Source organism: Saccostrea cucullata, unplaced genomic scaffold, assembly GCF_032062105.1.
Source record: "Saccostrea cucullata isolate Sc308-1 unplaced genomic scaffold, CSIRO_AGI_Scuc_v1 ctg3194, whole genome shotgun sequence".
NCBI classification, from domain to species: Eukaryota; Metazoa; Mollusca; class Bivalvia; order Ostreida; family Ostreidae; genus Saccostrea; species Saccostrea cuccullata.
The window spans coordinates 47306-72676 of NW_026939654.1; the positions used below are offsets into that span (position 1 = coordinate 47306).

At 32.1% G+C, this 25371-nt stretch overlaps 4 protein-coding genes across 4 annotated transcripts; 2 read left to right on the forward strand and 2 right to left on the reverse strand.

Annotated features, from left to right (window-relative positions):
• The first annotated feature begins 14111 nt into the window (after positions 1–14111).
• On the forward strand, positions 14112–18162 carry LOC134253515 (uncharacterized). The gene is made up of 5 exons (XM_062736038.1): positions 14112–14325; positions 16790–16936; positions 17116–17251; positions 17403–17504; positions 18085–18162. Exons 1-5 carry the CDS (start codon positions 14222–14224, stop codon positions 18160–18162), a joined length of 567 nt encoding a protein of 188 aa, XP_062592022.1. The 5' UTR covers positions 14112–14221.
• Positions 17254–19439, forward strand: LOC134253508 (uncharacterized). The gene is made up of 3 exons (XM_062736031.1): positions 17254–17292; positions 17403–17504; positions 18085–19439. Exon 3 carries the CDS (start codon positions 18216–18218, stop codon positions 18978–18980), a length of 765 nt encoding a protein of 254 aa, XP_062592015.1. The 5' UTR covers positions 17254–17292; positions 17403–17504; positions 18085–18215; the 3' UTR covers positions 18981–19439.
• A 975-nt stretch (positions 19440–20414) lies between these two features.
• On the reverse strand, positions 20415–22244 carry LOC134253509 (uncharacterized). Its single transcript, XM_062736032.1, has 5 exons — positions 22092–22244; positions 21432–21544; positions 21174–21313; positions 20826–21041; positions 20415–20728 (listed from the first exon to the last, which is right to left on the reverse strand). The coding sequence occupies exons 1-5, from the start codon at positions 22242–22244 to the stop codon at positions 20493–20495; spliced, it is 858 nt and encodes a 285-aa protein (XP_062592016.1). The 3' UTR covers positions 20415–20492.
• Positions 22245–22756: 512 nt separating this feature from the next.
• On the reverse strand, positions 22757–23576 carry LOC134253512 (uncharacterized). Its single transcript, XM_062736034.1, has 3 exons — positions 23334–23576; positions 23149–23246; positions 22757–22937 (listed from the first exon to the last, which is right to left on the reverse strand). The coding sequence occupies exons 1-3, from the start codon at positions 23508–23510 to the stop codon at positions 22802–22804; spliced, it is 411 nt and encodes a 136-aa protein (XP_062592018.1). The 5' UTR covers positions 23511–23576; the 3' UTR covers positions 22757–22801.
• Positions 23577–25371: the final 1795 nt, after the last annotated feature.

A 25371-nucleotide genomic window follows, 5' to 3' on the forward strand; every position in this document is an offset into this window, starting at 1 on the left:
ATAGCAAAACTATAGATTAAAAAACTGGAATCCATCCCCCCCTCTCTCCTTTCATTGGGAGGGGGGTTGACCCTGTCTATAAATCAGCACAGTTCTCTCAGCTATCGCATTTCCACTGTGGTCAATATCTCACATGTGCATGGGCGCGGTTCACGTGCACAAGCGGCACTTACACGTCTGTCATCATGTAAATTATAAGAATTTAATGTCTTACAGTGGTCTTCTGATGTTTTCATAACTTCCATCATTAGAGTGAAAAGAAATTGATCTTTCTTTCTTTTTTTTTTTTTTTTTTTTACTATTTTAGGCCTTTTGTGGCAAGTGGATTGTTGTGTGAATTCCGACCCGTACATGTCTTATGCAAGGTATTGAATATTGATCGAGGGAGTCTTGCATCAGGCATCCAGAGGAATACACAATTTAAATCTTCGGCTTGCAATGGCGATTAAGGGAATAAATGTACTTATCTTCTATTAGAAGCAATGAAATATTTTCATAGTGTCATTTAAAAACTGACAAATAGCTGAACAGTTTCGAGAACGACGAAGAACAATGCAGTCTATAAATAGATCGAGGTCGTGAGTGTGCGTGAAGAAGCACGCCATCTGGTTGGAGAAAATTGTGCAAATCTTTTTCCCAGAATTCCGATTAACGCAAGCGCACTTGCAGTTTCATCCTAACGTAACTAGTCAGCCCGGGGGCTGACTAAATACAGATTATATGTGATTGTCAAAAGGACAGGGGATGACATAGCTGTCGTCGTTGGGAATATTTTCTCTTTCATACACGTAAGATAAATATATTTGTCTGGTCTTTGTTTTTAAAAAAATATGTAACCTTATTCAGCTTCATATCAATAATGAGTATATACTATTAAAAAGCAGGGACGTGGTATCACTTTTTCTCCCGACATTACTGTAGATCACTTAATTTTCGCGACATCTTATTTTTGCGAGATTATCATTGACTCTTTATTAGCGAGACAAAATTTTCGCGACCATTGTGGTCATTGCTCTATATAATCTTAAGGAATTCTATAATACGCGAGAATAAAATTTTCGCGAGCATTCTGTCTCGCGTAATTACGCGAAAAAAAAAATTCTCGCGAATAAAAAGTGATTTACAGTACCTTTACTATAGAAAATGTTCACTCAAAGTAAGGTTCCACACTTCAGCACAGTACAGTGTTATAAAGAAAATTTACCCCAAAAACTTTGAATTAAAAGGTAGTTGGACTTGAAAAAAGTTAACCCCCCCCCCCCCCCCCCCCCCCACGAAATAGGATTTTCGACTTTGAGCAACTTTTAATTTCTCGGTTTTTTTTTTTGGGTTTTTTTTTGTTTGTTTGTTTTTGTTTTTTTTTTTGCTCGTCAACTTTTTCAGGTAAGTAAAAAAAAAATTCTCAGGTTGCCCCATACCCCTCCCCCCCCCACTTTCGAAAACGATGCTACGTGCCTGAAAAATACTATACTGTAGTATTAAAACCGAAACAAAGTAATGCATAGATAATGTCTTAGCTAAATCAAAAATAAATCTTTAATAGGAAAAAAATATCAAGGAAAATGCTGGCATATAAAAACTGATTTTTATGTTGCAGTCAAGATTTTATACGCAGTAAAATAGCAATCCTTGCACTTTCAAGTGTACATACATAAAATTATGTATGTATATTCCCGTACATGTGTATACCTATATAAGTAAATAAAAGATAAGCATGATTGTATCGTATACTGTATTTCAAAATTTAATGTAGTATTTCAATTAATATCATGAATTTTAGGGAAATGGAGAGGGTAAAAAATTCTGACAATAAATACGCTTTCTTCATGAAATAGTTTTTCTCGGAAAATTATCTCCTTAATTGACCCACGGTTATTGTAAATATCTATTCATATAAAGAAAAAAAAATGAAAGGTTTAATTTAGAACAGATTAAATAAAAAAAAGATAAGTAAAAAATAGACTTAAATATGAATTTATTTAAGAGAATATATTTTTTAGGTTGAGAAATGTACAATTCTTTACGCTGTACAGGAATCATTACGTTAAATTTGATAACGCCATGTGAACGTTACGATGTCATGACGTCGTCAGTGTTATTTTCTTAAGAAAACATTGCATTTTTTGTGAGTTGTGTAGGGAAAACGCTTTGAGATATTTTCAAAAAATAAACTGATTTAGAACAGGGGTATCCAAGACAAACTATTTGAATATTATCACCAGATTTTGGGACTAGGCGGATTTTTGTGCCTAACGTACCTTCTTTTTTAAAACAAATCTTTTTGATGTTGTATATGCATTTAGCCTAAAAAATAATCCACATTAAATATTTTTTTTCTTGCTTTAAATTTAAATGCCAATACGTTGACATTTAAAACTGAGTATGCACTGAGGAAGAGTTATCTCCCGGGTTTTTTTCTTTATTACAAATTGTTACATAACGTTACACACAACGCTTGCCATTTTTAAGGGCATACGCAACATAGTTTGAACCTTATCGTGCTTTTCACTGAAGATGAAAAATTCTTGAAGGGGTTGCGTGCTACATTTTAATGTGTAAATTTCCTGTTGTATACTTTTTAAAAAACAAGTTTGGATTGTCAGAAAAATGTGCTCGTGCATTTGAACAGCCAACTCGTGCCAATATGGACCAATATTTTAGTTCATTAACTCCTTTATTATATATCTAAAACATTTCCACATAATTTGTAATAATTATTCCAACAAAAAACCCTCAAATTAATGATTTTTTAGTATCTGTATTCAAATTAACGTCTGTCCCGTTAGCGTTCAATATCGCGTCATTCCGATGACGATACCGAGCGATATGATTATTTTGCCTATTTAGGTTTTAATGGGTCTAATACATACTATATTTTGATAAATAATTTCATTTATGTGTGAAAAATAAACACATCTTACCTAGATGCCACTTCTTTTCTTTAATTCAGCTCTAAGAATTTGATCAGACGACTTTTTAGACGGTGGCTATAAATAGCCATAGGCTATTGCTTCTGGTCTGGGCTTATGAATAAACAACATGTAAACACACGGGGATCCTAGCGGCGATTCTTGCAGAGTCGAAATAATGAAAATTGACTTGTTTCGATGATTGAAAATGAAATGTACATAGAGGAGTGCTGGGAACCATAATCTATGTATAAAAAAAACCCTCATTGCTAGACCCCCGTAAGAAATACTTTCAAGTTATTTCAAAGATTTTTCGTTGATGGAAACAAAGCCTAACTCCTGATATTTGCCGTTATCGTTATTTCTCGCCTCATGAATATTCATTGAAATACGCTGAACTACAACTAACTCGTACATCAAACGACTCGCATATTCGTATGCAAAGTACACAAGTCAATTCGTACATAATTTTTTCGTTTTTTCTCACATGTGCGAAAAGTAATTTCGTACACATTGTGTTAGTTTAGAATTATAATTATAGTCAGAATATTTGATGAAAAATATTTGTAGATAATTGTTTCACTTTCTAACTTCGAAATCAAATAATTATAATTGCCAAACAACACAGTCGCGGCTGTTTCTTAAATACTTTTTTCTGAATTCTTATACAATAGAACTCAAGTAGTTTAATGTTTGAATTAATTTGTAATATCTGTTTACGATTCTATGTTAGGAAAACGAATACATGTACGCATTTTAAAAAGAAGAAAAAAGATCACGACATCCTAATCAGTAAAATAAAAGGGTTGTTTAGGGTATATACTTTGCCATAGAATTTTTCATTTATTATTACCATTCTATTTCTAAAAAATAATTCATTCCTATTTAGAAACTCTATTGTGCCTCTAATAAAATTTACTCTTTAAAGGTGTACAAAAGGGTTCTTAAATACATGTGCATGAAATACTACTAGGGATAAGATTTTCATACGATTTTATTCGGCTGAATTTAGGTCAGTTTTCTGCGTGTGTTCACTAAGCTATGTATTGCAAATGCAATGACTTAATAATGAATGAATTAATTAACTAATGATTAATGACGTATTAATTATATTAACATTACGTATGAGAAATAGTTTCATCGCAAACTACGACCAAAATGTACGATCCTCTCCCATTCTGGAGAGAGCTACGTATGGTAAGACTCCGACCATGACTTGAGACGACGGAAAGATAGAGGCAGAAAAATATTTTATTGTTTTGTTTTTCTTTCTCTTTTTTTCGAGCAGTAGACGAGAGTTGTCCGTTAAAATCGTGGACAAAACGTTTTTCTCGAAAAATAATGGGCGCCGTAAGATGAAATTTATGGCAGATTTTTTTTCATATTTAAGTTATCTGAATTCTTTTAATAGAATACAGACAAAAACTTTATTAACATGCTTTAATGTACATACGCACGATAAAAAAATCCATTAAAAAATAATACATGAGTATTATTTCGAAATAAGAGTATCAAATAATACATGAGTATTATTTCGAAATAAGAGTATCAAAAAGATTTTGGTAATCATTATCCTATTTTTTCACTATCTATTGTGTCGTATATTGGAAAATGTCAGGGCCAATACCAATTTAACGGTCGCAAACATCCGCTTTACCCACTCCGCCTACGCGTCGCCGGTAAAACTCAGTTTGTGACTTTTAAATCAGCAGTAACGGTCGCAAACATCAAATTAGAAGATAATTATTCCCTAATTTATAAATAAAAATACATGACTGTACAATTATTGTGAAAAAGGACGTAAACTTTTATAATTTCTATACCTCATTTTACAAATTCTTACAACATTTTATCTTATTTAATGCCAGTTGCCATTTGACGTAGCGGGTTTGCTCTGAAGTCACGGACCTGAAGGAGTCCATCCTTACGTCGCGGATTCGACTTCCACTGCGGGACATCCCTTTATTCAGATTGATATCCCGTGTCTCAGTAATTGCTAACAAGAAAACATCCCTCGCTGCTCAAAATTTATACTGAAAGGGACGTTAAACAAACAAAATCATTCATACCACCGTCTTTCAGTACTCACAGTACTTTGATTTTGTTTACAACGGGGCGTTCGATATTGAACGCTCGTATTCGGAATGTTTAGGGCAAACTCATCTACATAATACAAAGTTAGCGTTCAATAAAACGTCAAGATATTGAACGCTAAAATTCTCTAGATTTTTGGCAGCATTTTATTAGAGATTATTAATTAGCTATATAATAATGTTTAAAATTGTCGTATTCAGGCCATAAAACGTTATGTAGGTTTTTTCAGATTAAAAATCTCCACTAAATAGATAGGGGCCCCATGGTACTGAAACGTCAGGTAAGTGTCAATAAGCAATTAGAACTCAAAAAGCATATATTATAGAAAACGTTTTCCGAATAAATTTTTAAGTGAAATAAAAAGAATACAGGCCTAGGTTGGAAGAAATCTGAAAAATAATTTTTTTTATTATTGTAAAAAAAAAACTTTGATACCATTATTGTAAACTATACTTAATAAAACTAAAATATAGGTACATAATAAACAAAACTTAACTATAGATTTAGAAAACTATAGTATTTTCATTTAGGGTTAAGCTCAGGTGAGCCAGTAAAATATCGATCAAATTTATGCTGACAAGCCGTGCAAGTACCTACGTGTACATGTGGAAGTATTTTGTAAGCCATTGAGTACATTTTTGTTGGTTTAAAAGTTTATTAATCCAATTTACAATTTCTCCGTGATCGTATAGTTTTAGAAATATTCGTTCCTGAAATATGATCAGAAAAGACCAATACACTTTTTATATATACTCTTCAAAAAAAGAAACGCATAGTAGGAACAATGCACTGAAAATTTGTGATGGTTTTGTCATACCTTTTATTTTTGTATGGATACGATGTATCCGAGTGAAATGAATGATTTTTTAATACAATTGTTAACTTTACAGTTATTCTACAAGTCTCACAGACAAAAAGACGTGATTTTGCAAAATTTCCACCAAAATTTTTATCTCAATTTTCAGTTGTTGAATTCCGATGCAATTCCTTCAGGTACAAAGGGGCTATCAAAAGCAGGGGTTCTCGATATTTTGAATCCTGTTTTATCTGAGAAATGACGTTTCCTAAAAATGCTGCATCTGAATGTTGCGTGGCACAAAAAGGAAAATGGGCGACTGGAAGCAGGGGTACCGCAATCTACATTTGCAAGAGGTTTTAATGTTACACACAGACCATATCTAACCTATAAAACATAAACCATTAACATTGAACACCCAATGATCGCAAAAAATATGGTAGACTACGTGTGACATCAGCAGCACAGCATCACTTCCGAGGATAATGCAAATTGCATGAATGTAATGCAAGGACGTCATCTAAAGCATTAGCTATCCCTGAACTGCACAGATCATATCACAAGACCGTTTTCAGTTGACTACGAATTATTGCAAGAGGATTATTCGTGCAATTTTTCGACCCCACAACACCCCAAATATCGACTTCAAAGATCTCAAATGAATAGAGTATGACCACAGCATCACTGATGAACATTTTGGTGAACCTACGAGTCCAGAATGTTTATCTGAAAGCCTCTCACAAGTTTAAGAGTGCTAATGCTTTTTAATGAAGGTTAGATAGATAACTGCCCCCAGGACGTTAAAAAGGTTGGTGGTGGTAGTGTAATGATATGGAAAATGGTATTATAAGAAAGTAAAATTGACTTGGTTCGAATTCAATGGACTTTGATGGAAAAAGGTACTCTAACCATGTTCTGCCTCCACATACCCATTCAATTTTGCAGCATCCTAGAGCCGTATTGCAATCTCACAATAAACAGCCACATATGGCTCGTTTGATACACCTATTCTTGCAAAGAAACAACAACCTGTTTCAGTCACGGTCATTTAAATCGCTAGATGTAATCCAAATGAAGCAGCATTGGACAAAATGGATTGATATGATTTGTCAAAGACAATTGCATCCCCAGACTCTGCAACAGCTGACTAAATTTCTACATTTGGAGTGGGAGAGTATTCCTATACGGTTTTAATTACACACGTTTGCTTCCATTAGATGCCGTTTGTGGCTATCATTTGTGTCTGCGGGGGGTATACCAGATATTGATCTTTAATGGTCTTAAACTGACTATAATTTTAAAATTGTTGAGTAATTATGACATTTAGATAGTATTCCGTTTGCTTACCACATTCTGTTTTATCAATGCATCATTTTACTAAATTATATTTTTGTTCAATGTGTCACTAAAATTCTACGATGCGTTTCTTTTTTTGAAGAGTATAATTGTTCAAAGGGTCCGTCCAAAATACAAAGAACTGAAGACTGAACTCCAAATAAATAAATACTCAAAAGTCCAAAAGAATGATTCCCAGAAATAGAATAAGAAAGAGTTGGTAATTTAGGAATAAAACCGGGAATACTCTTTTCTGACCAAAACAGGGTATTTTGTGTTCAGTGGGTATCCATGGTCCCGGATATAAAAATGCATTTCATTGGCTAATTCACCATCACCAACCACCTACGCTTTGTTCGTAGGTCTGTCCGTTGACCTATGAACCCCAACATGGCACCACTCTCAAATGCAGGTAAATACATGTTAATAATATTTATGGGCTCAGTCCCCATCTCTGCACCACAGGAGTTCTAGCCCTAAGCTCTTTTACTTATTTACTTCAAAGTTCCCAATTTTATTGCTCTTAGTCAAAACTCTTCATAATACCCTAGTATTTCCGTTCAAATTTTATTACTTATACTATCGATGGGCTTGATTGGTCTATTCGGATCAATTTCATTACAAAATGATCCACCAAATTAAAGTGCATTGGAACAACAACAAAATCCAATTTGTTTTGACAAGATAATAATTGTTTACAAAATTAAAGTCCTTTTTCCAATTATAAAGACACCGTATTTGCGTCACTAATGATATATATTCTGATTTAATAAACCTTTATATCATTTTACTTTCACTGCTAATAACTAATCAAAGTACTGAAAGTACTGAAAAGCGGTTAGCATGCTTTCATGGAATATGACTGTACAGAGTAGAATAACAAAAAATGCATTGAGTAATGATACATAAGTAAGCATGCATATCTTTGTCCAATGTCATCAGCGAAGAAGCAGACACACTGACTTTTGTAGTACTTAACTAAATGGTAAAACCAATAACATCCCAGATTGATGTCACAAATGTATGTTTCAAAATATCAACCTGAGATTTTCAATTTGAAAGACAGGAAGTTCAATTTCAAAAATTTCTTCCTAATTGTCTCCATTGGTGGCGTCCAAAAGTGCTCAGAACAAAAAAAAATATGTTGATGTTGCAAATTTAATTGTCTTTCATGCTCTATTGATTCTGAAATTAGCATGATTAGGTAACTATAAAGGCTACTATAACAAACAACTCAAAAAGAAAAATAAATGATAATTCAAATTTTTTAGATTAATTTATTTGATGTACTGTACATAGATCTTTAGCTGGCTAGTCTGAGAAAAACGGATGGACGAGCAGAGAATTTGTAAATTAATTAATTTCAGAGAGCTTCAGTTTCGTAGGCTCACTGCGGGTCAGCAGGTGTGACCTGTCATTGGGGATGCTTACTTCTCCTAGGCACCGGAACTTTCAAGGATCCGTTTTTCTTTTGAGACCGATCGCTGTTTATTCTGTATTTTGATACAGATACTGAGTACATCTGTTTATCAATATTATGAACTATTTCTCTCACAGGAAGAAAGACAAGTAAACAAGATAATAAAGTTTTAAGAAATGTACATTATTGACTTTTCATACAATTAAATGTTCGAATAAGTAATAAATGACAATTATTTAAAAAAGAGTCGGCAAATATTTAAATAAAAATGTGATCGTTTATAATCGTTTGTAATAATTAGACTGAGTACAGAATTTATCCCTGGAAACAAAGCTTTCATCATCTTTTAAATAATTTCAATTGAGAAAAAAAAGGAGAAGAAAACAAACGTTTCATTATGGAAGTAATCCATAACTGTACAACTTACAGATGTATTCAGTTTTTTATATCAAGGCTTTCTTCATGTACTAGTATTAATCAAGTTAATTAAAGGGATGTCTTAATATTCTTGCAAAGAAAAGGAAACTCAATCGAGAGATTCTCCGATGTTTTGCAGTCGGTAATAACCTTCAACCCCTTTAGCCAGTAATTAACCCGTCCTCCCAGTGCCAGTAGCATAATTCGGTCAAATATTTATTGTTCACGAGGGGTGCCTTATAATAAATCACAGGCACCTGAATTTTTATCAGTAAGTCTCTAAATTAGCCAAATATCGAAACATTCTATCCCCTCTATAGAAAGTATAAATACACAAGGCGTGCAACGCCATTTTGACCCCTTGTTCGATTCAGGCCTCAATTTAACACATAAATCGGATACGCCTACTGGTTTTCGTGTAGCATTGGGTTCAAATATGATATTTCTCGCTATATATTTCTTCCTTAAGTTTAAATCCAACGCGTTGATAATGTTATCAGCTAAACTTCATGCTGACTTCGAATTTCGTCACAGGGCCCGATCGCCATCAGCTGACGTCACGGAAAATTAATCTCGACACCAAATGCTCCTTTACATAAACTTTTTTAATACAACAATTATAAATTTATTTCATTGACAAACAAAATCAGAGAAAAATTAAAAACCGAAAGATTATGTTGTTTTGATAGTCTTGATTTTAATTAGCATATGTTATATGTGTTAGAAACAAATCATAGGTAGAGGCTTTGTCGATAGGTAGCGCCTTATGGAAGTTTCCGGTGTCGATACATGCCATAAAGCGGTTAGCGAAGCTAACCGCTTAAAAATGATTATGATAATGGTAATGGTTACTGCCTCTGAAATTCTGTTCTTTATGTTTAGGCAATTTTATTCGTGAATGTAGTAAAACATTCCATTAATGGATGCAAATTATATAGGCCTAAATCAAATCCGAGGAGTACAGTTACTGATATGTATATAGCCAAAATCAATGTTATTAAATTGTAAGGAATATATACAATTGACATTCATCGCAGCTCAATGCTGCCAAGAGTACCTGTATTGAGTAACACATAGTTAGTTATTCTTGTCCTCAGAGAAAGTGTGCTTATAATGAGGTTTGTTCCGCCTGACTGACAACTGTACATTGGAATTTTACGATTTGATATCTCTTTAGTGTTTATTATGCTAACCAAGGGTTCTAAAAACCGAGGATATCAATTTATCGTTTTAATATTAGTCAACTTGTACACAGCCATAAGCGGGTTGGGGTGTTCATTTTTTAACATCATGTCCAGTCATGTAAATTCGTAGTTATGTAAATTTACGAAAAAACTAAAATTTAAACAACAGGCTTTTTTTTGTGATGGTTGTGTTGGTGTCAAGTCATTTTTCTCTAAAACTTATTCACTTCCAGATTATTTTTCTCTCCTACTATTTCATGGTAGGTCACTTTACGGTGGGTCATTTCTCTCACCTACCTAGGTCATTTCACCCCATTTCAATCTTGTCTTATACGATTATTTACAATTTCAATTTCTTGTGTTATTAACTTTTATCATGCCCCCGCCATTTTGAGGTCTTCTCGTTAAGATTAATAACTTAAAAAAAAAATCAAATCTAATTGAAATTAATAAATTTGTTAAAATAATCATTTTTTTACCCTAGCCGATGATGAAATTTTGTCTATAAACTGAATATTACGTGTATATAGATGATGATCAAGCTCGAAACTTATACATTAAAAAATTGCTTTTATTGATTTCATAATGTTTGGCGATACAAATACGTAAGTATGAAAAAAAAATAAAACAGTTTTAAATTATATTATGTCACTTAAGATGTTACGAGAAAAAAGGAAGAAAGTAGATATGAAATAAAATATAATAGCCTGAAGAAATATATTGACAGACCGGTCTGTTAATCAGTTTTTCTTTGCAGAGCTACAGTTCTGCAGCTAAAAATAAAAATAATTTTTAGAAACCAAAGAATATACTTCAAAATCACAGGCACCTGACGTTACTTATTTTTCTTTTAATAAAAAAAATATACACATACCGAAGTTTATTATTCGGTATGTGTATATTTTTTTTATTAAAAGAAAAATAAGTAACGTCAGGTGCCTGTGTTCAAAATGTATTTTCAAGAAACCAGATACACATGTACAAATATGTAAATATTTTTTAAATATTTATCTTGAATAATTGTTCATTTATCACAAGACGAAAGACCACCTTTAAGCAATCACTTAATGGTAGCCTAATGGTGACTTAATGGTGGCTTAAAGAAGTTAATTCCTTTAAGCCACCATTAAGCTGCAACTTACAGGTGCTTAATGTCCAAACTTCATTAAGCTACCATTAAGCCACCATTAAGCTGAGCTTAATGGTGACTTAACGGTCGAACCTCATTAAACTTTTACGCATGTTATATAGAATCTTTGAACTAACTTTTAGTTATTTTAATATCATTTACGCAAAATCTATTCCAACTCATAATTTTGTTTCGATCATAATATCTACGAGTTTTTTGTCAACATGCATAAAACTTGATCACTGAGAACAAAGTTAGCTAATAGCCACATGGGCTTGCTCGAGGTGTCTAATAATTTTTTTAAAAAATCATTTACAATGATAATAAAACAAGACATCCTTTATCAGAACCGTGTATTATTTTTTTTTAAATAAATAATTATTACATGCGTTGTTTTTATTTTTAGTGTATATGATTTTTAAAAATAAATAATTATTACACACCGGGAGCAAGTCCTTGTCAAATATCTTAAATCTTCAATACCAAAAATCAATTTGTTCTTAAAATTATCTTTATCCATGAACACAAAATATATATTACTTTTTAAAAACAAAATGGTATTTTTATTTCATGTGTTAAAAGAAACATTCCGCTACAGAATTCACAGGAATATAACTTCAAGTCATATAATCTCCATCTTCTCTAGCCAAGGGTTTCTGATCCGATACCTACTCTTGTAGAGTAGGTATCGGATAGGAAACCCTTGACTAGCGAAGATGTATAATCTCATAAAAAAAATGTCTTTGTTGAGGGGGGGGGGGGGGGGGGCTACTGGTATACAAATCTTTAGTTTTCAAAGATTGACTTTTACCATAAAAAACTTTTGAATGACTATTACATCATGAATAATTTTAATCAATTCGTTATTATTATTATTATTTTTTTGTTGATAATGCAGCGGTAAGTATCTGTCAAAATCTAGTCGGCCTTCAATGATTGTTATTTCAAAACAGATTTTCAGAAGAACGGCCGATCAGACTAAACATGACATCCGACCAGATGTATACACATTGAGAAACGGGGTAAGATTAACAGATTATCAGTGTACAGTACACCGACTGGTCAGACAATAGACCTTAATTAGGTGTGCCCACCGTCCCCGGTTAACTAGCAGGAAACTATATATACACAACGTACACTGACAGATTTTGATGATCAATTATTTTTACAAAATTCAAATTTAACGCAAGTATATAACAATTTAAAAATTATGATTCATCGTAAAAAGTCAATTATTTTGATACCCATTATGATACAAAAAGAATTGATACTGAATATGATATTCTAAAAAAAGTTTTTGTAAACGTAAAACCAGGTAAATCTTACGCGAGGATTGTCACTAAATTGTTGACACAGAAACCGTTAATATCCACAGTATATTAAAAAAAATAGAAGAATCTGTTTTTTCGTCTTTCTTTTTCGATGATAGATTTTTGTGTTTTATCAATAATTAATTTATTTTCAATCATGATTTAATGCTTACATGTATAAATTTTCGAATAACAGAGCGAAGAACTCAATCACATTAAATGAATCTAAAAGCCGAACTTAATGGTTTAGAAATATTAATGTGATACAAGCCTTTTAAACAGTTCCACAAATAAAATTGTTTATATTTTGATTAATAAATCAATTCAAGACTTTTGGAAACGTTCAACAAAATACTAGTAAATACTTTTATAAGTCCAAACAAATTTTGTAAAAAATAAAGGTTAAATATTTAATATTTTCTTTTGTAATCAAGAGCGGTGATAGCCTAGTGGATAAGGCATCTGCCATATAATCCTAAGGTCACGGGGATCGCGCCCCGACTATGGCGATTTTTTTTTTCAAATTTTGAATTTCGTTCTTTTTCATTATTTTTACCAAATCAAGATATGTGCGAACTCTATATTTATAATATTGATAACAAATCACTATAAAAATAATTTTTCACCCATATAAACAATATTATCGACTGCCTAATGTGGCTTAATGGTGGCTTAATGGTAGCTTAATGGAAGCTTAATGGAGTTTGGACATTAAGCACCTGTAATTCTCTCTTAATGGTAGCTTAATGGTGACTTAATGGTGGTCTAAAAGCTACCATTAAGGACCTGTAAGCCACCATTAAGCTACCATTAAGTTACATTTAAGCACCCATTTAAGTGATATATGGCGGATTTTTGATAAGTTCTGACTATCTAAAATTAAAAAGATCTTTCTATTTGTTTTGTTACTTTACATAAAGAGAAGACTTTCCTGTAAATTACACAATTTAAATCAATTGCGTTTCAAAGTTATCGCAGAATTTAAAAAAAATAACCAAATTATTTCCGACTCGGAAATAAATATCAGACATATTTTAAAGTCAATTTAAGTAATAGAAACGAAGGGATATTTAAGTTCAAGATAGATGAAATTTTTAATTTGAATGTAAATAACAAATATCATGTTAATCTCCGCTTAATCTCGTATTTTTATTTTTTTTTTTACCTCAGATACGCCATTAAGGACCTGTAAGCCACCATTAAGCTACATTTAAGCACCCATTAAGGACTTTGAGATGGCTTAATGGTAACTTAATTGTGGTGTAAATGTTACTTAAAGGTTCTTAATGGTGACTTAAAGACAACCATTAAACCACCATTAAGGACCTATAAGCCACCATTAAACCGGACTTAAAGGGTGTGTTTCATCTTGTGTTTTATAAAACTAAAAATAATTAAAACGCAAAGAAAACAATAATGTAAAAATGCTATGAAAAACTATATATAAAAAAAAAAAATAAAAAAAAAACACTGTGTAGGGTACCGTTAAACCCCAAGACAACAATAACAAATTCTAACAATAGGGCAAGAAAGTCTCGTTTGTGCGTCACTTCCGGTTTGGCTGCTGGAGATAAACATTACGAACATGTGCTTTCGGTTCAATATTGCCGGTTTCACCTCGTGAAAAATGCTTTGTTTTGTGGCGAGCTGTAACCACCAAAGCTTGCGGGAAACTTGCAGCTTCTTCAGGTTCCCAAAGAAATCAATAAAGATATGGGAAAAACTTTGCAGGTATGATGTTTTATTTAAAAAACACTTCTCAAAATATAACAGAGGAATGTCGGGTTATACACTGTCCTTTCAATCGTACGCCTATAACATGTTACCTAATGCCTGAAATTGAATTCAGCTTAAGAATACAGAGTTATCAGTGTTGTACAGTGCTTTAAGCAGTTCCGGATTTTAAGCAGTTCCGAATAATTTTAATCAAATAAATAAAATTATGCAAACATAAATGTTTCTGTTTCTAATGATTCTTTACATAAATGAAGCTTTATGTATTGTCCATACTCTGGATGACATAGCGAGATAAAAAACTCCGTCTATCTTACCGTGTCCAGGCTTTTTGTTTACAAACGCAAGCGCTTAAGTGACGTTGACCGACATTAAACACGTGCTTTCTTGAAAGTAAAGACGTGCTCTGAAACTGTGGTAAGGTATGTATTTCATTTAAGACATGTGAATGAAACATTGATGTATCTTCTATCTCATGAAATTTCGGTTTCGTTAAAATACGGCGTAAATCCAAAATAAAGAGCAATATTCACAACATCCCATTTTAAGCAGTTCCGAATGAACCATAAACGGGGTTGTCTCAAAAGAGCTGGTAAAACAAACAAGAGAAAATACGTAAACAAGAAGTCAGAAACATGAATTTATTTTACATTCAGAGTTTTATCATAAATTATGTTGATTTTAAAAGGCTGAGAAAGTATTATTAATTTCAAAGTCATGGCTTTAAGTATCTTTCTCTCTCCCCCATATAGCTTCTTTCTCTCTCTCTCTCTCTCTCTCTCTCTCTCTCACATGCTGTTTACAGAAGATACTACAAATTCAAAGATCCTTAGAAGAAAATACATGTAAACAAATTAATAAAATTGAATCGAGAAACTTAAAGAATGAACAATCTCATTAAATATTATACAATGTAGAGTGTAATTTTTTTTTCAATGTTTGCTATATCTATAATATATCACTGAGTCCAAAGAAACTTAAAGTAGTCAAGGGAAGAAAACAGAAGAAAATGTCCGAAATTAAAAGAAAGCAAGAACTTTATGAAACCACCAATGAAACCAAAAGAGGGTTACTGCTAATTACAATGTATGCAGCAGGCCTTCTGATAGGTCATCAGTGTGCCGAAAGTTTTATCAAATTCTTTTTAGACAATTCTGGATTAAAATGGAGAATTTTTTGCAGAGGTTAATAATGTATATTACACGTAACATGTATAGTGTTTGTCATGTCCGTCATCTGTCCTTCTGTCAATCTGTGATACTTTGTGTTAAGCTCAGTTTCAAAGAAATTTTTCAAGATATTTTTATCAAACTTCATTTGCTGACACATATAGTGAGAGGTATTCAACTGCTTAAAGATTTGTTTTTACCTTGACCTCACTTTTCTCAAATTTGCAGCTTGCTAACTTTCAAACCAAAAAAACTATTCAAGATATTTTTGTAACTTATACATAATTTTAAATTTGGTAAGAATTTTTCAACTGTGTGTATTTTTTTTAAAACTGACTTCCCCTATTGCCTTCAACTTTCTCATCTACTGTGTATAAAAATGATTTATTTTGAAAGTACATGTACTCAAGTTTAACCTTTTCTTCAAACTTCACACATTATATAAAGCAAAGTTTCATGTGCATTCAAATACAATTAAGTGAACTGGTGAATTATATGTTGGGCATTTATGTCCTATTCCTCGTTTTTTGTATGAAATGAACAACAATTCCTTGATTAAATATATTTTTTATTTTGATGATTTTTTTTAGTTAAATTTTCCAATGCAATTTTCTGATTTTTATGTTTTTTTTTTATTTTTTAAAATATTTGATAGTTTATTTTATCGTTAATAAAGTTGTTGAAACATGATCTTTTCTTCTTTGTATATGATATAATTGATATTCCATTTTCGAGCTCAAGTCTTTAAAAAAGTGGGGAAAAATATTATTGTCCCTAATTAACTTAAGATCTGATCGTTAAAAATGAATTTTGAGACGACCTCTGTTGTTACAACTATAAATAACAACGATAGGTGGCGAAAACCGGAACTACTTGAAATCATCTAAACTGCTTGAGCTCCAGCATATTTTAATTGGAAAACTTCGATTATAAAGTATAACGTTTTAAACAAAATATTAATGTGGCTTGAAAGAGTAAATAAAAGACTATTTATTTCAATGTAGAAATCAAACACAGGTCCTGCATAAATAATTTACCGAGTGTTTTTCCCGTTACGATCCGGAACTGCTTAAATCACTGTATTTCACTTTTTAATATATTCTGATTCATTGTAACAGTGGTCTTTTATAGTCAACTTAAAGTTATCCCGAATTATCACCCACGAGAGCACGGGTGGAGAGGGGAGGTGGATCTACAAGAGCTATGAAATTGAAAATAATAGTATTCGGACATGAAATCTTTGTCTAGATTATATTTACACTTATAATTTGAATATAATATATTTAATTCAGGAGACAAGATAGGACAGTAACTGCAGCTGACAGATCTCGAATATGCAGCTGTCATTTCAAAGATGGAAAAAAAGAAAATGGACCAACTATCTTCCCTTGGAATCAAGGACAGTATTTTGACTTTGGAGACTCTAATGCTATTTCAAGGTATGTTTTGAATATTTTTGTGTCATTATTTTGAGACATCATTTTACCATACAATTTATTCAATAACTAAATATTTTCTATCAACAGCTAATATAAATTTATGAAGTTAAAAAAATCTGACAGAATATATGTAAAAATTTGAAGTAGTTAGTTATAAGCAAATTATGTAACACATACAGACAATGCAAACAGAGCCCATCTGTAAACCAGGGAGAAGAAAATGCGGTTATGGTGGAAGAGACAGAAGCTGCACAACCAATTCAATCATTTAGTGAGGGTTTTGACCATGACCAGCATCTACTGCGACACGGGACCGTTACTGCGATAAAGAGTCAAATTTATTAAAACAAATCCAAGTGAGTATAAAAATTTCAGTAGTACATGTATTTAGTATTGTAGTACTTAAACTCTGTTTTGTGTACAATGTTGTAAAAAAAACAGTTACACACTTATATGGTTTTTGAAGGAAATGGAACAACAAATTGACAAGCTGACATCAGAAATAGCTATTCTTAAGACTAGGAAACAACCTTTCACCATAAGCCAGATCATCAATGATGAAAAGAAGGTATCCATTTTTTTACTGACTGATACATTATTTGTTCCAATGTAGCTCCCTCTGTGAAGTGGTTAGAGCATTGTGAAATAAGGAGTTGATCCTTACCTCCCGGGTTCAAATCCCATTGCGGGATGGAGACCAGTCCTTCAGATGAGACTGTAAAAACAGAGGTCCCAGTAAGTGCTGGCATGAAAAACATCCCTCACTGCTCAAAGGCCATAAGTGCCGAGTATAGTCAGAATTTGTAGCCCTCCACTGGCAAGTGAAGGCATCTCCATATAAGTGAAAAATTCATGAGAGCGATGTTAAACAACAATAAGTCCTTGTTCAAATCGCATATACTGTATAAACTCACCTATAAGTAGATTGATTTTTGGGAGTTAAACTTTGGTCCAAAACTCTTCATCCAACTTATACCATGTTATACGTGAGTTATAAAAAAAAAATGATTTTTGCAGGTCAATCCCTCTAAATAATTCAACCTTAAAAAATACGACCGTTTTCTATGCAATTATATACAGTATGAGAAATTATTTTACCTTTATAACAAACTAGAACAACTACATTCCATAAATTCATATTTTATTAGATGCTGATGTACACCTCCTTGAAAGTAGACATGTTTAGAGTAGTGGACTCAACTATTCAGAGATTTCCATTAACATAAATTATGTCAACAACTGGACACCAGCAGTGATTTCAAGAACTGACCAGTTATTAATGACACTGATGAAATTGAAGCTAAACTCTCCCAATTTAGATTTAGCTGAGAGGTTCAGCACAAGTAAGACAACAGTGCAAAATATTGTGGTTACACATATTTTTGCTTTGCATGAGGTGTTCTTTGAGGGCATGATTGAAAATAACATTCCCTCCCTCTTAAAGTGCAAGTCCTCTATGCCGACAAGTTTTGGTGATTTTAATTGTTGCCGTCTTGTGATCGATGCGACAGAGGTGACCCAAGACGTTCCAGGGCAGGATATGTTAGCACAGTCTCAAACTTATAGCTCATATAAAAACAGGCACACCGTAAAATCTGTTACAGGCGTTGCCCCTAACGGAGCTGTGGTATATGTAAGCAAACTTTACCCAGGAAGTACATCTGATGTGGCCATTGTTGAACACAGTAAAATGCTCTGCCAGTTGAAACCAGGGGATATGATTCTGGCTGATAAAGGTTTTACTATTCACTCTCTCCTTCCAGCAGGTGTGCATCTCAACATCCCTCCTTTCTTGAAAGACAAAGGACAATACACTCCTGCCGAAGTGCAACTGTGCAGAAAAATTGCCAGATCTCGTATCCATGTAGAGCGGGTAAATGAAAGAATTAAGAACTTTGAGATATTATCTCACATTCCTCACAAGTTTAGACATTTAAGCACGAAAATTTTTCAAGTATGTTCTATACTAGTCAATTTTCAAGATCCAATGATTGCAGAGATTGCAGATAATTACATTCAGGCTCAAGATTTAGACACTCATTAATATATGATATAAGAATGTAGAGGTGGAGCAAATGTAATTTATTTCATGAGAGGTTCCAAGTATTTGTAATTGTGTTCAGCTTTAACATATATTTCTTTTATGATATTGATACCCTAAATTGATATTGTAAATGTAAGTGTAACAAAGTTTTGACAAACCCAACCTTGCTTCAAGTAGAGTGCTATGTATAAGTGCCAGGAAAATAAAGGTTGTATTATATGTATCATAAATCTTGTAAACAACTTTGAAAAGAGCATTTTAAGGTAAATAGTATGTTGTCATTGACCTTTACAAAGATTCTTTGAAAATACTCCATTTATCATTATTTTTTGCAAAAAAGCATGTATATTTTAAATTCTATAATATCATGAAAGCTAGCAAATTTTACATATGTTATAGTAAATTTCTATTCTTTATCCATTTTTTTTAATACATCGAGTCATTAGTCTCTTTGGATAATGGAACAGTACAATTGTTATGAAATAATTCTTTGACAAAATGATGTCCAATATTTACATGGAATATGTGAAATACCAAAAAATGTAGTTCCATATTGTACATAAAATTTACATGTATTTTTTCATCACTTCGTCTCTTGTTTACTTGCATATTAGGCAAAAAAAAAATTAATTTCTTGGTTCTCAGGCCCTCCCTCATCTCTTCCAAGGGTGCCTCATTGACCCTTTCTAATGCTAAATCAATGAAATATAAACACCAAATCACCTCCCTCATCATTTTTTGAGGTTTTGTACAATGCAAAAAGCTGCCTCGTCATGTTTTGGGGGCAATAAATAAGAAAAAAAAATGCCTCCCTCCCTCATCATATTTCTTGAAAAAAGGCCTGAGAACCAAGTAATTAACTTTGCATGGCCTAATACATGTATTCGACTAGATAAAAAAAAAAGCATATACAGTCAAAAATTTATTACACAGTTTGTGATATATATATATTTAAAAAGACATTTGAACAGAATACTTAACTTATTTCTTCTACAGTTCTGAAAGAAATCTTTCACTGTATTAAAAAATTATATTGTGTATTTTTAAGTGGTAAGAAATACTAAGAACAACCTGAAATACACTACAAGCAAAAATCAATCAATACAATATAAAACTCAAGAAATAATTATTCATGATTATGTGTAATGATGAGAAAACTTTCAGAAATAATTCAGAAAACAAAGTATAACTTCTGTTGTTGGTTTCCAGCTTTACCCCGAGTACATATGTATAACAATAAGATTCCTTATAAATAGTGCCTCATGATTACTGAAAACAAGCGGTTCAAGTCAAGTCCCAAAATATTCAATGTAGCAGGTATACAAGTCTGACATTGCCCTACAACTCACTGTATTATTACATAAACATATAACATATTTGTATGTGTATAAATTGGGATTACTGGTACGTAATCACTAATCAAAAACTTCAATTTAAGTCACTCATAAAAAACCTACCGTATATCAGTACAAATATACAAAATTGCCTATATGATGTCATACTAACCAAATGTCATTCCTGAACAATATTTGGGATTATTTTACAAAAGTAAAAATCGATGAGTTTTGACATATTTGGGGTCCAGGTGCTGTCCTGAAGAATTCTCACAATAGCTATGTCTTTCGTAGTCCACACTACAAAGTCACATGATGACCTGTTAAGTATGTGCAGCTGTCCTTGCACCTGATCGTAATATCTGTGGCCCTCCTTTAACTTGTAGAACTTCCTTCCTTCATATATTTGGTAATCTGAGACATGAAATAATAAACTTTGTATTAAATATGTACCATTCCTTAATCAAGATTTCAGATTTTGCGGAAATTGTACCTTAAAACTAAAACCTACCCAAGCAAAAGTCTTTGACAGATTCTATGGCCTCGGGAATTGACATATTCCTTGCACTAAATGGGCACTTCACCTCCAAAACTTCTGGTTTAACAGCCATGCACTCGAGTAGGTCTGTTAATTCTACATCCTGGTAGTTGTAATTGTGTGTCGCTGCACGTCGAATAATTCCATCAGGGCTGGCTCCCAATATGCCACTCTCATGCAGCCATACACCTGTAATAAATATGTTTGGTGTTTTTCACATTCAATTCCAATATTTAAAATTGTTTAAATTAATTCTTGTCCTTTAAGATGTTTGAAACCTGTGGGCTATTTTATAAATTACACATAAGCACATGCACTTACCAGTTTCTTCTACAATAGCATCTCCAAATGAACAGTATTTTGTCCTAGCAGTTGACTCATTACTGATCCCCCATAATATGGCATCCTTTGTCGAGAGATTGTATGAGGAAAAGATTTGCTTATATAATGATGGTGGGAATCTGAAAAATATATCAATAGTTCCTCAGTTGAAAGTAAATTATATACTTAACTTGAACAAGGTAATATACCTGTATAAGATATGTTAACTTTACTTTTGGATGAGAAAAAAAGTACTACCTCTGTCTTCTTATTGCCGATAGTACCACACCAAAATTTGATGCCGTTAATCGATTTTTTTTAACCAAAGCCCAAAGATAATTTGTTCGTTGACCACATGTCATTTGTGCCACCTGCAAAATAATATAGTTGGTACTACATGTATTAATATAGTTTAAAAAATATTTTGTGTAAAAATGATATATGGATGATATTCATAATTTTCAATTTAATATTTATTTTTAATGTCACATATATTTTTTTTTCTTTTTGAAGACATGTCAAGTACAATATTTACAAAATGTAATCCCCTCTCTTGAAAGTTAATCAGTTGAAATATGAGTGTTGTGCCATCATTATCAAAAAATTGATTTGTATACTCTGACCCACATTTTTCAAAATGGGTTTGTATTTACTGATGTGTGCATTATACACTTGACATCTAGACATATTCATTACTGTTTCAATCTTAAAATATCTTAAGGAAGTGATTTATTTTACATTTAAAATAATGACCAGGTGATCCGGCCAATCCGTATTTTCAACAGAGACTAAAAGAAAGGAATAAAATCAAAGTACACCCCCCCCCCCCAAAAAAAAATAATAAAGAATGGGTGGGGACTGATTCAAAGTATTTATAATTCATAATAATTCTAGAGTATACTTATATAAATGTCCTACTTGTTCTGTCTGCTGCTTCGATACACGGAGGTTTGTTTTAAGCCACTGCACTTTATTGGTCGCACTTGTGTAACCTTCCGTTAACAGAAGATCCTCTACGCATGGAACATCCACTTTGGGAGCAGGGGGTTCTTCAGAAACTATCCATTGCATGGCCAACAATTTGAATAGAATTAATAAATTATAAATGTATGAATGATTGAAATGAGTATATTTTATTAATCTAAAATGATACAGTAGTTATGGTTTGATTTTAATAATAAAATGGGTTATACTTAATTAGTCTATCAAATAACAATACTTTAACATTTTCTCAATATACAGTGTATGCAAACACTTTCAATGGATATCTCGTACACTTTGCTTTCAATATGCAGGAAAGTCTGATAGTGCTCAACTTCATTTCAACAAAAACTGAATGAAAATATTTTGTTAGTCTGGTCACATAACAAAATAAGGAAACATGTATAAACATTTTCAATTAAACAAAGAACAAAACATGTTTCAACATTTTTTTTTTCAAATCAAGACCTGAAAATCGACCAAGGTCATTCAGCTTTTCCCGTAAGAAATTTATATCTCTCTCATCAACTGATCTTGATGTTGCCCTGTCAGTGTAACGTAATTTAATCTTATTTGAATAGAATGCAGAGAGATTTAAAAAAAAAATCTATATCACTTTTGTTTTTTTTTTTTCACATTCACATAATTTATGTATACCTATAATTTGCTAGTTTTGGTGTTGGAGGAAATAATTCATCCATGGTCATCGTTTTCTTTGGGGGTCCACTCTTTGGGTGTTTTATCCAAGATTCTCTTACATCCGTCTTACTAACATTCTTGTACCTAAATTAAGATAAATAACATTTATAAAATGCACAGGTACTTGGGTCGTGGTTTATAAATATTTATAATGTACCTTATTGATATGTAAAAAAAGTATTTTACATATCAATAAGGTACATTATAAATATTTATAAACCACGACCCAAGTACCTGTGATAAAATGAAGGTAAAAAATCATTTATATTTTTTATTGTATTAAAAAAATGCATACCCATATAACAGAAGAGAAGCTTTGTGGTGACACTTATCCTGGCCATTAACACAGTCACAGATACTGTCTTCCACAGTGTAATTATCCCCAAGTGTGATCTAAATGCAACACGAAATATTGAAAATAATGTCGTTTATGTACTTATATATTATTATTATCAAAAATCAAAACTATTTGATACATACGTTAATATGATAGCTTCTATCCCTCATGCTGGCTTGCACCCTTCCCTGGACGTGTCTCAGCTCAGGATCGTACAGGAATTTAAGAACGTGTTCAGATTTCACAGCCACTTCAGACTTCTGGTGTAGCTTTTTAGTCCCGGATACAAAATTCAACCAATACAGAATGGACAATGCCATTCTGTATCACTAAAAAGAAGAAATCTATAATGCCTATGTATATACGCGGATTTGTTTATCTCCAGAGGTTCAATTCACGCAAAATCTCGCGAACTCTCGCATTTCCGCTTTCTCACCCTATTATATATTCATTCCTGATAAAGATCATAAACGAAAGATGACAAAACAATAAACAAATTTACTTGAAATCTACTTGATAATGAATTTCATTGCCAAAGAAAGAAAAATTAATATATATATATATATATATATATATATATATATATATATATATATATATATATATATATATATATATATATATATATATATATATATATATATATATATAATTAGAAAAAGAAAATGAAGTTTCCAAATTTCATTTAACACAAGCGCTTTCTGGATCTCATAATCCGTCTTCAGGTGTACATAAATTGAACTGATTGTTTTGATTATATATATATATATATCTCCAAAGTGTGTATATAATAAATTATATAATAGTCACAGTGTCCGGCAATAAATATTTAAAAAAAGAAAAAAACGACAACACAAGTTGTAAAACGTTAGCGCTTTCATTCAAATTCTTCAGACGTTTTACTTTAAATATTTGACGTTACATTGTTGAAATGCATTTTTCAAGTTCAGATCTAGTGTTGTGCACGTCACGAACTGAATAATGCTGATAAATTCATGAAATTAAGGATGCAATATTAATGTCATTTGAAATCGTGAAATCGAAAATCAAAAAATTTGAATAGCATTTAAATGCTATCATTTTTCCCTCTACCAACGTAAAAAAATGAGTTGCATGTATCTGGTCTGACAAATAAATGTCTGACAGTGATTTTTTTCCGTAGTATTTTTTTTAATACGAAACGTTGTATTGTCTCTTTAATACTGAAACAAATGGAAAGAAGTTGGGTAAAACCTTTCTTCTGACGTTACATGTATTTCACAGCTTCTAATTCTGACAGCAGACAAAAGCGCTATTTTAAATAATTAATTCCAACCCCTTCCAAAGATTTTCCTAAATCTTCGCATTCCTTTAAATGACTATGGCCATCGAACCACTTGGGATATAAAGGAGAGTATGAACTAAACTTACATATCAAAAAGTGTACTACAGTGAACCTTCAGATATCCGGACGCCAGATATCCGGATGCTTCAGTATTCGGACAACTTTTCATCAGAACGGAATTTGTAAACGCTATTTTGTCTTGTTTTACTGGTAATTCAGATATCCAGACGCTTCACATATCCGGACAAATTGATATGGAACCAAAGCGTCCGGATAAATGAGGCTCCACTGTATAATAGTATTCAGAATCAATTTTTAACAGCATTGGCGAATTTAAATGGAGCATACGTTCCCCCTTCTTGTGTCCAAAATATACGTAAGATTTAATAATCTATTTTTTGTATAAAAAAGAGTCCTAATTTGCCAACAATGAACTTACGGCTTTTTGAGGAATCAGAGTATCCGATTGTGCCATTAGTGATCGTCAAAATTCATGTGCAATGCGTATATTTTTGGTGTTTTAGTAAACTTGATCTGAACAACAATTATTCCGTATAATAAATTTCGCTTCATTTCAATAATATTAGTGCAGTGATTTGATGACTTTTTTGCCATTAATGCAATTTTATACTGCATAAAGAAAAGAAAATGATTGCAAGCTCATGATAAATCCTTAAAAAGAATAGATTAGTTATGCAAAGAAATACTCATAATGATTCTTTGTGATCTTTCTTCCAATGTCTGTAGTTTCTTTTAGGCATTTATGTATCCGTTTAAAACTTGTGCTTAAATTTCTTTAAAAAAATTAAATATAATACATTTGCTGAATCAGACTTGTATTATTTTTATTCAAAAAT